Source organism: Hermetia illucens, chromosome 5 (genome assembly GCF_905115235.1).
Source record: "Hermetia illucens chromosome 5, iHerIll2.2.curated.20191125, whole genome shotgun sequence".
Lineage (NCBI taxonomy): Eukaryota > Metazoa > Arthropoda > Insecta > Diptera > Stratiomyidae > Hermetia > Hermetia illucens.
This window is the reverse complement of record NC_051853.1, coordinates 60,987,447-61,002,985: the sequence shown is the minus strand read 5'-3', so window position 1 is coordinate 61,002,985 and position 15,539 is coordinate 60,987,447. Positions and strand designations below refer to the sequence as shown.

Sequence of the window (15,539 nt, the reverse complement as noted above, 5' to 3'; positions counted from 1 at the left end):
ATTATACTACCTAGATGGCAAAGTTTCAAGAATCAAAAGAATGCTCCTAGGGTTCCGGAAGACGCAGCACGAAAGGAGATCCAACTGCCAGATCCAGGTGAATAGATCCTTAGGAAAGGAGGTAATAGTGAGGCTACTGACCCACGAGATATTAGTAGACTCGAAGAACAACGATGGCTCGTTTGTAGGATTCGAGAACGAAATATCGTTTGCTATTTGTTTTACGTGTCGGAAGTACAGTCATATAACCAAATCTTGCACAAACAACCACATTGGATCTGATAGGAAAATGCTCGCTGTCTAAGAGGGACCCAACCACAAGGAGCAAATGAGGTTTATTGAGATAAACCTCAACCACTGGGAGTATGCCAGTCAGTCCAAGAACTCTATGTTGATATGGCCATTATTGGAAAACCATGCACAGTAAAGCACAACGTGGAATGTACAAGTGACAAAAGTGTACAGTGGTCAATTTTGACAATAGTAAGATACTTATTCGAGAAAATAACCTGGTGACGGATTTGTAGGAGCCAAAATTAATGAGTGTTTATAGTTGCAGACGCAAGCACACAGTTCCTAATTGTCATCGTGCGAGACATCAACGCATGGGCTAACGAGTTGGAATGGAAAGCTTCAAATAACAGGCAACTGATATGACTGGAAAGCTTTCCGTTGCTGGAGTAGGGTAGGTTCAGTGGGAGATTTTACCTTCGGAAGCAGATTTTACCTTCGGAACCTGGCGAGTTAGTGGACACTACATTAATATTGACTGTCAACCTATACCCCTTAGCAAAATGGATAGAAGGAAAAGGAAGCAGTAGAGTTCAATGATGTCTGAAATGTTCGTTGAGATATTTAAAAAAACTTCCAAGCCAATCGGTACGGAAGAAAAATCTAAACAAATTGTTAGCAAAGTGGTCGCAGAACGTAATGCCTCTATGCCAAAGGCCAAAAATAATGCCCACAGATTATCGAAACCCTGGAGGAATAATGAAAGCTTATAACCGCGTACCGAATGCCTGCAAGCGATAAGGAAGTGGAAAAAAACAGATGATAATGCTGCCACCAAAAAATGACAAACTACCTGATATGCCGTGGTCGTATTGCCCCATTTCTTTACTAGACAGTATTGGAAAGCAGCGGAACCACATTATATGCGAAGGTCTGATGCGAATTTTAGATCCCGCTGGAGGGATGTTTACACAACATCCGGCTTTTGCACTAGAGGATCAACAGTGGATGCCATCAATACAATGGTCAATCTGATTACAGAACCAACTACAAACCTACAAGGTGTTAAACCGATATCAAAAAATGCTATGCTCTCAAACTATGCTGATGTGGGTACGTGATGTACGGCGATGCGCTACGCATCAAATACCTCAGGAGATTGCAATAATAGGCAAATAACTTGAGGATATTATCTGGGTGAAACATCGTTCAGGCTGACAAAAGAATGGCTAAAAGCATTCGGATTACAATTCGGTGTACAAAAAACGACGATGCGGGAACTTCGATATCGTGCAGAATTTCGTGTCGAAAGGGAATTTTTAATTGCGCTGGTCAGGAAGCGGATTTCCGTAGTGTACACCGCATCATGAAAGAGCTTGGATGTAGTTGCAAATCTTTCGATGGTCCTCTGAAGGACTTTAATGGTCAACTGATCATTCACGCTGACTGAAGAGGTGGAAAAAACACTTCACCACGGTTCTTAATCGTATCATACCCGGTGAAGTTCCTTCTCTTGTATAAGCAATGGTTAATCACTTTTAAATGCGGATACAGATTGCTCCTCCAAGTAGAAGAGAAATCACCTCGGCAATGAATGTACTCAAACGGGCTAAAGTCGCTGAGTTTCATGGTACCCCACAGAGTTATTTACCGAGGCGCCTGCAGTTACTGCTGCTTTTACTCGTACAGAAATCCGAGACCTTCCCAGAGAGTGGAATAAATAGACGATCATCAAGGTCCCAAAGAAGAGTATCCGTTTTGAGTGTGGCTATTGGGTAATAGTAAGTGGTATAGGAACACAGCAAAGAACATCTCGCAAGCTTAATTGACAGATAGCAGGCTGGTTTTCGCTCCGGATGCTCCTGCACTGATCACATCAACACCTTACGGGTCATTTTGAACGTTCTTCACGCTGTGGAGGAGTTCAATCGACGATGATATCTTTCTGCAAACATTTTGACTACGCTGCTATATGTTTGCATCTGGGAATTATAGACCTTGGCCACATGGCTCTGGATTTGGAAGTGGACGCCGGACTGGAGGTCAACACCAACAAAACCAAGGTTTTCAGTGTGACGGGTCTTCACAGTCGCCCTATTTGCATTAAAATGCAGAGTATCGAAGGCGTCGATCAATTTGAATACAGTAGAATCCCGATGATTCGTATGGTCAAGTGACTGACGATTTGGTATGAAAAATCGGGATTACCCATTATTGGGAGTGCAAAATAAAGAAAATTAACTCTGGGAATTAGGAAATTTGTACGAATTAGCCGGAAATGCAAATATTCGATGTGCCAATTATCGGGGTTCCACTGTATCTAAGAAGCGTTGTTTCAACCGACAGTGGCACCGAAGTAGATGTCGCCCAACATGCAGCACATGGAAAGTGACCCCCACTGTTACTCAAAAGCTCCAGGTACTACACCTGCCGACGCACGTACCATTGGAGTACACTGGCCTGGCATTATTATACTATTACAACTTGGTCGGTTTGACAACCGCACGCGATGTGATCGCAAGGTGGTCGACGGGTGAGTTGGCCCAAGGGCACTTGGTGTAGAACAGTAGACAAGGAGTACAGACGTCTCGGGAAATCGTGAGTGCAGTTTTCACCCTGCCTGATCAGCAGGGTATATCATCAATGCAGTGGACAATCTATCAGAAGAAACAATAGCAGTTATAAGATGGCAGTGCGGCGCTATTATTAGCCTCGACGTGAGAAATGGTTTCAACTTTGCTCGATGCAGCATTAGATCTCTAAACCAGCTGGGTATGCCCACACATATTCAGCTAATTATCAGGGATTGTTTCGTGGATAGAAAACCCCTCTATAATACCGACATTGGCCAAATTGATAATTGGTAACTGGTAGAGTGTCTCAAGGATTGATGCTGGGCCCGTGCTTTACATTAAACTGCTGTGACAACGCGTTTACGACATCGCAATTGTGCTAATTGATAAACATCTGGAGGATGTTGGTTAGGCATGTGAGACATTGGTTAGGCTGATCAAGGAATGGCTGACATCAGATAGTTTAGAGCTAACGAAAGACAAGACTGAGACTGTATTAGTCAGCCGCCGCAAGTTGGAAAAGCTCTAAGATTATTGTAGGATAGTATGTTATGAAGTCCAAGCCGGACGTCGAATATCTCGTAGATGAAGATCTATTTTGTTATGCGCAATATCAGTTTGAACAAAGGCCCCTAATGTTAACGTGTAAAAAAAGAAACTATCGGCAATATATCGTCTAAGCGTATTAAGATTTGCTAGTGCATTTTAAATAATCTCAGATCTTTTGGCTAAGAAGATTCGAAGATTGTACGACTGGAAAGAATGCGGTGACCATAATCCTGAAGAGTGGCGACGTGCAGCTCTGGGGATGTCCACTATAACTTGATTTGGTTTCTGATAAGGCATGGCAAAGAGTAAATCGATTTTACTGTGATTTTTCTTTACATAGAACGTTTAAAAAAACGAACCAAATTAACCAACCATGTTAATGTGAGAATACGATATACCTCTTTAGCTTTGAAAGACCATTACTGATTTACTGATGACTGGGAATGCCATCAAAGAGTCTATTCTGGATGCTGTTTCATTTCGTTAGGAGTATATCATTCCTAAAGGTAAGATTATCTCTCAACCGACTAACTAATTTTCTACATCAATTTCACATCCAATATCTGCAATCTCATACTCCTTTGATCAAAGCAGATTTTATATTCTCTTCCCTCCACTGCAGTCTGACGATGCCACAGTACGTACTGTTGGGGCCTTTCCGCACCCTTGTAAGACATACAGGGACTAGCCAAATGGGATAGGGTTATATTGTAGGAGGAGTAATGTACAACGGCCAAGCCATTTACCACCTCACACATAACAAATTTAGTGCGACACCACAAAATAATGTTTCACACGAAAGATAAAAGCAAATTAATAGCCAGATTTTAGGACAATGTCTAACATCTAATGTGACACGTTACGTTCTCTCCGCATAAAATGCCATAGAGCCACTGTGACCATCACAAGATTCGATGATGTTGGCATGACATTGTTGGGCTTGTCTGCTTGGTATCACCATAAGTGCTCGACAAAATGTGGAGATGGAATCCCTAATAAGGAGCATAGATGACATAAATTCGACACTAGTGGGATACATTCATTTTGGTAAGTAGAACTCTGTTGTGAGCAGACGGTGTGTAAGTATATCCCTGAACACTGGATGCGATGGTGAACCTATTCTCTCTGATTTCCAGGACTCCATAATTTCCCATGTTCATAGCATCATGAATTCATTGTTTGTGGCTAACACTATCTATGTAAATTAACTTACCTGCAAGTTAGGTGGACAATGGTCTAGTAATTCGAGCATATGTTTTATATTTTGTGCATCTTGAATTACAAAATTTAATTCCATGTCGAATTCACCACCGACGAGCTGAAAAAGACAGAAAATATATTTTTAGTACAAAGAAGGCATGAATGGAATATAATCTATAGAAATGATTCTGAGAAAGAGAAATAGAATTATATAATAATAAATTACGCGCGAAATAGGGACCACAGATTTTTTTTTAAATAAAGAGAGCAGTAGGCAAGGAGATGTCCCCTGGAGCCTTTTCATTTTTGGGGAAAATATACGCCAGTAAGAATAATCTTATCATTACCATTCGAACACAAGGAGCCAATTTCCTGGTCTTTTTTCTATAAATATCTTGCTTTTTTTCGCCACAACTAAATGTCTTAAAAATAGAACTGCTACCCTTACGGATCCATCTACATCACGTCAGTTTTAATTTTTCAAAAACTCCGCAAGCCATATCCTGTCTTACTTATCAAAGCGTTCTGTCCTTCGTTTTTTTTCATTCTGTCCATATCAAAGGAAAAGTTCACGGAAGGGACTTCTTGAACACGCCCCAAGGATATTTTCATTCATCCAATTCATATTCTAGAATCGAATTCAGGAGAATCTAACTAATTCAACAAAACTTCACGAAAATAACACACGTGCCTGGAAATCTTATTTTACCCCCGCACGCCATTTTTCTGTTGCGGGTGAAGAGAGAAGTCAGGTCGTTTACAGTTTCTCACCCGGATGCCCTTTTGTGATTTCTAATTACCTTCTGAAGAGCTTCATTGCTGGGGTGTAATTTCAAGCGATGGTCGTTGCGCAACAAATGATTGAAGTTAAAGGAAAAATGTATTGAGGGTTGAAAACTAATTAAAGGAAGGGTACATTACAGAATCGTTCTGAAATAAGGCGGGTGATTATTCGCAGTGTTCATTGAACTGAAATGCATAATTTTCGATTAGCTGCATCCAGAAGCACTTAACTGGAGTCAAAGCAAGTATATTTCCTTTGCCCGAATTTTCTTTTTCGAAGGGTAGCCCTGGTATTTATTCCCAGATTATATATTAAATCCAATTTGCAACCTGACTATGTGGAGCTATATTAACATATCATCAATTAAGGAAAACCAGATTATATAAGTTTGACTTCTTTGGTAACCATGCTACTAAATAGGCAACAGAAAAGTAAGGTCTGTCTTATATTACTTATGATTTTATGCTTTTATAGCAAAATGACGACAAGATTGAAATATGGGTCGAGCTACCTAAGGAAGAACTCATTACTATCGATACGGGCATCACGCAAAAGAGAGCGTCTTATGAGTGAACTCAAGCTTTTTCAGCAAATTAATGACTCTTGGCTTCAGTGCTCTGGATTGGATCAGCAATAAACTCATTTCGCCTTTCTTGCTTTTATACTCTCGTCAGTTCTAAGGTCCGATTTGTGAGATGCAAAAAATATCTAGGAAAAAAGTTGAGAACTTTCACCTTTGGTACAACATTTTAACAACAACATTTAATGGCCTCAGTTAGATACAATAAAATATAAGTCTAAAATGGAGTGGTATGCCCTAAATTATTTTGTGCATAAAATATTACATTGCGATGAAACAACCAGGTTGTCGGTACGAAAATTTTCATAGGAAAACGAGTCATTTGCCAATTAGAAAATGTACAATTAAAGCATGTCGCAACTAGAGAGGCCAGCATAACCTCCTTTTATTTGAATTTTTGTTTAGAAATTTGAGAAACTTTGTTCCACTGTTTTGGACCATGCACACTTCTGTTCTGGGCTAGCACCCAAATTTACAAATAGACTGCTTGCAGTTTTGCCCCGAGCAGAGGCAACTCGTCAGACGCTGTCTCACCTCTGCTACAGGAGTAATGTGACCGAAGCAGCCGGTAACCTTCCTGCTGTGATTCCTTAAGGGATTCTAAAGTTTATATTATAGAGCCCAATTTCCTAGATCTTTTAAAATCGCGAACTATCGCAGATTCTTCAAATCTAATAACTAGAAAACGCATTATCCAAGAAACTGTTGATAAATTTTATCCGTAGGTCAGTTATCGCACATTGTTTCTGATATTGCAATTATAGCCCAGAATCCTGAACAACTCTATACAAAAAATATAATAGTAAATGGAAGTTTTTCTGTTCGTTTAAAAAGAAATTATCGAAAACTTCCAGAGAATGGTTTGCACGGGAAGCGATACTTAGCTAATATTATTTCGGGTGTTATCATTCACCCCGGATAACAATCTAGCATAATACGACTAATCTAGTGCAAATTATCAAAGAGAAAACCAATACAAACCCTATAGATCACAAAAAAGGAAACCAAGCCGACTTACGATTTCGTCCCCCCATCACCCCTTTTTTCCCCTCACCAGACGTTACGTCACTTCCGCATACGAGGGAAGCATAACTAAAGCGGGTCTCAGATGTTTAACGCTCCGTTTTTATACATTCACAAACCCAATGTGGAGCCAGAGTTGTTCTTTAGGGATTGAGGGATGCCAACTTGGCATCCGGGCAAAAACAAAATGTAGATTACACACTCGAAGATCTATTTTGCGACTAAAGACTAAACTGCAAATGTGCATGCAGCACTATATCAAGTGCAATCAGGACTAGTAATAATTCTAAAGTGTACAAGTTCATACACAGTTGAAGCTATAAAATCCTATTAAGAAGCCCATCCAGAGAGCTCTTCCGGCAGACAGAAGCTAAACATATTTAACTGGGAATTCTAACAGTATAAGCAACATATTTTGAACCTAAGGGAAGTAAGGTAGGGGCAGTTTAGAGTTTACTCCTCCCACCTCCGTCTATTACCGCCAGGCGTTTCAGAATACAAAAGCACACAATTATAGAAGACATTCCATGAACAACTATAAGTAGTTCGGGAGAGGCTTCCTAAAGGTGAAAGGCTTGTACATTTCTGCAACTTTCTGGAGCGAATATTTAATCAGATCAACCACATTGCCATCGACAGTATATTTAGGAGTTGCATTCTGAATGAAGGTAAGAAAGGGAGCAACAACTTCGACCTCCTAAGGGACCATTCTTCGCAGATCCCTACCTTCGCTTGCGTCTCATTATTCCGTCTACTTACAAGGAAAGGAAGGGAAGGGAAGGGAAGGATGTAGAGCGTCAGCTCCTCGATCTCGTTGCTCTGACTTCGGATAGATGTCTGTGCTCGTCTCGCTGTTGTAAACTTATCACTTACTCAGCGTTGAGTGTGATGATAGTGAAACTGAAGTGCAGTCTGACTGTGTGAAAGCCCTATACTCCACTGAAGAGCAAGCAAGAATGCTTTCACGATGCGGTTATTGTTTAGCAGTGGAAAAGCTATCTTGTTCCCCGATGAACTTCCGTGCAGCTCCTGTTGTTTCTACACAGCTACCACCATTCATTGAAATACTCCGGAATCTGATATGTTTTCCAGTGAGTGGAAGAAGGGGTATCATAACAAAGTACCGGTTTTGAATGTGACAATCAAGTCGGAAACGTCATGTTTAAAATAATTCTGGAACGTGCGAAGCACACCTCAAAAGCTTGATCATAAGAAAAGTGGATCTTTATGGATTTTGAGGAGGCTCTCGACAATAGCTATTATCACAATGACATATAATAGCGCAAAACGTCACTGCTGCATTGAGGTTCAGTCTCAAAGGAATTTGAAGTTGAAAACTGAGTCCGCCAGAGTTACATTTTGTCATTATTACTTTTTGTTCTCGTTATCTTTTGTGCTGTCTTCACTGAAGAATGCGGAAGGGTCGAATAGTCAAATGCTATCTTTTCCCACACACTTCGGCTAGACAGCTGCTTGCTCGCCGAGTATTAAACCATCCCGAATGCTTCTGGACTCGGAATAAAAGGCAGAGTCAGCCAGCAGATAAATAACAACATAAGAAATATTCGTAATTTGTCTAGTCACCACATGCCTCTTATTTGTGATAATAGGCAGAATATCAAGGGCGTTGATCATCCGAGTTAGTTAGGCTGATATTACCCACTAGCAAACGAATGAAAAACGCGCTCCGTTCTTACTAATTAGAAGTAGAACTGACTATCTTACAGAATATTTAACAAGAAAATTAAAAATTTGGAAGCTTCCATGTAAAATGAAACTTCATTAAAATTGATCCATTTCCATTTGCAATGATTCCATTGTTTGTCTGCCTATGTACCTACGCGTTTATCAGACACTCCCAATTGGTTCGAACGCACTTGACACTTCACAATTATCCGGTGGCATGTACCAACGAAGAGTTCCGACATGGTGGAGAAGGATGCTTCCCATAAGTAATTACACGAAGTTCTGGGGAGGCTTCCTAAAAGTGACATTGTAATTTCGATGGATAATCTAAATGTCAAGGTGGGTTCTGACAATACGTAACTCGGTTAGGCGGACTGATGGGGGAACAAGGTATTGGTGACTGTAAACATAATATTGGCAGGCCTACGGATTTCTGCAGCTTTCATCGTGATTGCTGGCACATTGTTCGGCCATAGAACTTGCATCACAAAAGACATTGGCTTCGAAAGGCATGGTGTTGCATCCGCTACTTCTTGTAAGTTTGGTGAGCCGCGACCCCCTAGCTAAATATCGTCTGTTTATATGATCCAACTGTCGCTTGACACTGAGAAAGTTCATCGGACGGTAGATAGATGGACTAACCCATTTGAGAATATCGATGAGCACTGTGCCTGGGCCTGCGAAAGATAACCTCTAGTACCGTACGAAATCTCGGGAAGTTCAAGGTAGTATGTACTATGAAAAAAGACAGGTTGTTGTTTCGCTGGTTAGGAAAGTTAAAGCTGCCGCAGATGGCAATGATTTAAGAACCATATACCGCACCACAAAAGAACACCTGGTCGCAAACCTTTCGATGGTCCTGTCGGGGATCTTAACGATTGACTCCTTATCCACGATAAAGAACAACTGTAGAAGTAGAAGAAACGGTGACGATGCTAGTTATTTCAAAACACTTGCCTGGAATTAGAACTAGTTTTATTATCTTTCTTTTCTACCGAAGCGATCTTCTCCATAAAAGTTAGATAATTGCTAGAGGTTCAGTAGAGCAGTCCTCCGGTAGACTCCTCGGAGGTCGGATGTTAGAAATCTATTCAAACAAACACGTTAGGTTTACATTACAAATATCAACTTCATCTGGTAATTCCCGAAAAACACTTTACCACGGTTCTTAACTGTATCACATTCGATGAAGTTCCGCCCCTTGTAGATGAAGCTATTTCCCAAACAGAAGAGAAGGCACTCAAACGGAGTAAAGCCGCGGGACTTAGCGGTCTTCCTGCAGATCTACTCATCGCTGCTCCTGCAGTTCCTGCAGATCTTGATAATTCCAGAGCTTGCCTTGTAAGTGGAAGAAGGGAATGGTCATTGAAACTTTAGAGAAGGGTTCCCGTTTTGAGTGTCACATGCACGCAGATACCCGTTCGTGCTCCCTGGCGTCAGAAAGATGATAGTGAAAATAATTCTAGAACACATCAAAACACTTTTGATCGACAGAGATCAAGGTAGTTTACAGCCGGGGTTTTCGTACAGTTACCACACAAACACCCAGCGTATCATTTTGAAACAGTGCGCGTGGTTAAGGTTTTCGCCATGCTCACTGCTTTTCATCGATTTCGAGAAACATTTCTGCAACGACAACAGAGAATCTATCATTGCTTTACGTAGGAGAGGCATTCCGGAGAAATTAATAGCTATTATCAAAGCCACATATAATTGCGCAAAATGCGCATGGATTTAATCAAGATTGCAGCCAATCACCGGTATTATTTCTTCTTGTTATTGACGACCTTCTTCACTCTGCCTTGCCCGGATGACCTCAGTGGATAAGGACAAAGACTCTCGAACACTTCGACTACGCTGGTGACACATGTTTGCCCTCTCACCGAGTCACTGGCTTTGCCCAAATAGTTCTGAATTTAGAAAGAGAGCCAGGTGGATTCAAACTAAAGATAAACATCAACAAAACTAAGATTCGCAGTCTGATGGGTTATCGCACTCCACTTTCAGAGAAGAGCAAGTGTATCGTAGGCGTCGGTCAACTTATATATCTAGAAAACGTCATTTCTGTCGAACATAGAACCAAACTGGATTGCGTTCGGCACATTAACAGTGTTATATCCGCCATCGCTATCTTGTCTCATCTGGAAATGCATATATCTCAACACAAACATTAAGTTGAGACTGTTGTGTGCTCCTCTGTGGAAGTAATACATGGAAAGTGAGCTCTACAAACTTGTCCGCGACGGATCATGGCGGTACGCTAGCTTAATAACATTTCGAAGAAAGAGATTTTTCAGCGAACAGGCCGGTTACCATCAGACGATGTGATCAGTAGGCGGAAGTGGCAATGGATAGGAACGAAGATAATCTAGCTCGTAAATTCTATAAGGACAATATCTATAGTAGAAACAGAAGATTTGGTGGACCCTACTTGAGATGTAGCGATATCATAGACAAGTAGCCCAAACAGCTGCTATAGATATCCAGTTAGTGAACCTCACCTCAAAACCGAACCGAAACTGAAGTATAGAAGCCTCAATATTCAAAACTCCACCTTAAATACTACATGTCCAGCGAAAGTCACAGAGTTTAGGGTTTAGTCGTTATACGTTATTAATGTGCTAGTAAAATTCATTGGCATTACCTCAAAACCAACTCTACTGATTTACTAGTTTTTTGGTAGTTTAAACTGTAAAATTTTACACTACCCTGGTATTGACAACACTAAGAGATCTGTATTGTCAATACCAGGGTGGCAAATAGGTGGCCAATAAAGCACATTCGATTTATGAGGGAAGGGAAGTAAATCTGTCTATTGTGACCGCAAGCTTCTGAAAAGGTAAGAATTGTACAAAAAATGGTAACGACAAACACTCCACTCGGAGAATAACAGCAAGAACCAAGCATTGCGTATTTAGAAGTCAGGAAATAAATGACTACCTAACCCAATCCCTTAGTGGTCATAGAACTAGTCCGACTCGTCCATTCATCGCCACATACGAGGACTCGAATCATCCCAAAATCCCGTAAGAAGCTAATGGACCTCATGAGAGTGAACATGCCACTCCATAATTGGTTTGAAAATATATTGAGGTCAAAAGAAAACTGGACCGAGGTAAGCACTCAACAGCGGCGATGCAAAACAAGCGGGGTCGGCTCGTCTTGATTGGTTTCGCCATTTGGCTTTACCAAATGCTCAATCTGGATGCAATCGCGAGGGATTTAAATCCCTATCAAGCATAGCAAACCACCGTTGTTTCGGCCGTTTTTTTGGTTGCTTACCATTGACTTCGAAGTTATGACCAATCTTGGCTTCTCGTTAGCGCGAATTACGTGACCATGCCATCGAAGACGCCACTGTTTCGTGCTAGCGTTCTTTCTGTATTGCTATATGGGAGTAGCATATGAAAAGTGACCACCATTGTCACCCGGAAGCTCCAAGCCTTGATTGAAACCTGTCTGTCTCATACCATCGGAGCACGGTGGCCTGTTGAAATTACAAACGAAGAACTTGGTCAGCGCACAGGCCTGGCGTTCGTACACGATGTAATCGGAAGTGGTAATGCGTACGTCAAGCATTAATTAGTTGCGATAATTGCATTGATGACTACGCCATGCAGTGGAATCCACTCACCCAAATTGACCGACGGGTGAGTCACCCTAAGGGTACTTGGTGCAGAACAATAAAGAAGGACTGCGGGCGTCTCCGGAAGTCTTGGGGAGAACTGATATGCATTTCAGGCAACAGCGAACGATAGCGCATAGGAGTGGTTGATGCGCTATACTCTAACGAGAGGTAAATGGTAACCATATATTATAGATTAAAGTCTCGTCCGAACCGGGAAGGCTGGAAGTATATGCTGTCCGTTGAAGAACAATATACCTGGAGAACTTTAACTGTGGCGGGTATACAGTCCTTTGTTTTCGAGAATGACATAATAAGCTGCTATATTTTCGAGACTGCCCAATCTAGGATACTGTCCTGGAGCTCATGATACTTGCTGACAGGATAAAGTATACCATAATAAACAGCATGTTGCATGGATCTATGCCTTTTTCCGACTCCCTATGAAATTCAACGAAACGAAGGCTCACTGTTATATTTATACTCTAAATGAAGTTGTAATCCAATGGCAAGACATGGACAGGTTGAAGCGGCGTAATTACCCAGACAGCAGAGTCGAGTATATCGGAATAGAGTACGACGCTTCAGTATAAATTTAATTGGGGAGAGGTTTTATTAAAAGCTTGGTGGAAGAGCCCCAATCTACTTCTATTTTCAGATTTTTGCAATTAATCTACTTAATTATATTTCGGAGTAATATGATATGTCCCCAAAAACATACTCCTAATGATTATTTTTGTCCTTGAATTTATAAAGAGACGCATGCAAAACTTTGTTGGTTCTCCGTACATCACCTGAGGCTCATGTTACCATTTTCATAAAAAACATTCTCTCTACCCACTCTGCAATTAGGCTAATGTCATATTACTGTGGGCGGATATTTTTCATTCATTGTTTTTTGGTCGAGGCCATACACGATTTCATTTAGTAAAAATTTCCAACTAATCATACCTCCTAGAACCACCTTTTTAATCAAATCATTTTGGGAGCCACATTTTATTCAGTACGTGTAAAGGATAATTGCAACAGCAAATAATTAATATTAAAACTTCTTTAATGAAACCCCATCTATCTTCCCTACATAATTGAACTTTCATCTACCTAAATAGCCCACGGGACTCCTAGGGTTTCCAAACTCTATTCAAACAAGAGCGTTATTATGCCGTAATTATTTAGTTTTGTTGCATTTCTATGAAAATTTAGCTACAAAATAGAAGTTAATCTATGCATCTAAAACTGTCTAGGGAATTTCCATATTGCAACAAATTTGTGGAATATTAACCGCACATAATTCAAATTTAGTCAGCTAACCAAATGTGCTTTTACAGGTATTAACGAGCTGAATTTTTAGGTTACCAAGGGAATAATTCCAATTTTACAGAGATATGTAAAGGATAAATTTCAACCAGTTGTTTTCTATTTTTCTCGGTGACTTTCGATGTCTTCCTGGTAATTTCACGAATCCGAATTCAGACTGCGTTTCCCTTCTCTCTAAGTGTGAATTTCGTGTACATATGATCTAAGACCTCCCTTGTCAGTGACAATTCCTATATGTCTTAATTGGTCAAACGATCAAATTCAGTGTTAGTGAATCAGTCAGCAGAGAGTACTGCCACCCCGTGTTTCCAAATCAGCGCCCTGCGTCAGTTTGCGGCTAATTCAGTAGACCATTTCCCAAGATTTCAGCGAGTTTTGTTGGCTCTTTGCATACCTTTTTTTTGCGGCTTCGTTCTTTGCGCTGTTGTTAAGTAGCAGTCTGCTCTAAGACCCCAGTTGTTCCCTCGAGGAACAAACGCCGGTAACATAACATGGTTGGATTTAATAAAGGACTCATTGATAAGGGCATAAATAACCAGAATCTCGGTTATTTCGGACGGGAGGATCCTAGTGAAACCACAAATTAAGGATAAAAATGTCAATTCGACTAATTTTTGTTCGGCTATTCTCTGCTCGAGGACCTAAAGTTAAATAACATCTGCAAAGTTGAGGGAAACAATTTTGGATGCGTTAAAGTCATCTTTGACGTAGTGTAGTATTAAGCTCTCTACATCGGAACGACACATCGTGAACAAGACATCTTTCCAATCGTTCATACCCAATTGATTCACGAAAGTTGCTTTCCATGGTGCAGACAAAATTATTTTCAAACATTGACAACTCAAAGTTGTAGGCTCGTCTGTAGCTACGCCTTGTCAATGCATAAAACGCCCAGGTTTAGACCATACAGAAAGCTCAAGATGTTTAAAAGGGGGATCGAGGACAAATGTGAAGGAAAATGTCCATAAACCTTCAGCATATTATTCGAAGGCTCCTTATGCAATGCAACTGATCACTCGTGCATAACATGGCATCAAAGTCAACCCGCTTGGAATTGCAGCAGTTCACAAACACAACAATTGGAGAAGCGGCAAAGTAGTCAGTCAACTATTATATTAGCTTAAATTCCGATGAATCATGTTCATCATCAATAGCGCAACAACCGATATCCGATCTAGGCCTGCCTTAACAAGGAACTCCAGATATCCCGGTTTTGCGCCGAGGTCCATCAATTCGATATCCCTAAGCTATCTGCGTCCTGACCTAAGCCATCACTCCATCTCAGGCGGGGTCTGCTCGTCTTCCTTTTCTACCATAGATATTGCCCTTATAGACTTTCCGGGCTGGACCATCCTCATCCATACGGATTAGGTGATCCGTTCACCGCAACCTATTCAGCCGGATTCTATCCACAAGCAGATAATCATGGTATCGCCCATAAATTTCGTCGTTATTTAGGCTATGGAATCGTCCATCAACATTTAGGAAACCAAAAATTCTTCGGAGGATTCTTCTCTCGAACGCGACCAAGAGTTTGCAATTGTTTTTGCTAAAAACCCAAGTTTGCGAAGAATACATGAGGACTGGCAAGATCATTGTCTTGTACAGTAAGAACTTTGACCCTATGGTGAGACGTTTCGAGCGACACAGTTTTTTTTTAAGCTGAAATAGGCTCTCTTGGTATTCAACAACCGTGCGCGGATTTCATCATCGTAGCTGTTATCGGTTGTGATTTTCGACCCTAGATAGGCGAAATTATCAACGGACTCAAAGCTGTATTCTCCTATCCTTATTCTTCCAGTGCAGTTTGATATTGTTGGTTGGTTGGTTTTCGGTGCTGACGTTGCCACCATATGTCTTGCCTTCATTGATATGCAGCCCAAGATCTCGCGCTGTCTGCTCGATCTGGATTAAGGCAGTTTGTACGTCTCCGATGAATCACTTGACAATAACTTCCCCGCATTATCCACC

General features: G+C 41.0%; 1 protein-coding gene across 14 annotated transcripts in view; it reads right to left on the bottom strand.

The window, feature by feature from the left end:
* Positions 1-15,539, bottom strand: part of LOC119657303 (neurobeachin) — a 511,509-nt gene that overhangs the window by 300,254 nt on the left and 195,716 nt on the right. For all 14 annotated transcript variants that reach the window (XM_038064152.1, XM_038064151.1, XM_038064148.1 and 11 more), the window contains exon 2: positions 4,567-4,671. In XM_038064152.1, the coding sequence (XP_037920080.1) occupies positions 4,567-4,671 (105 nt within the window). The remainder of the gene's footprint in view (positions 1-4,566; positions 4,672-15,539) is intronic.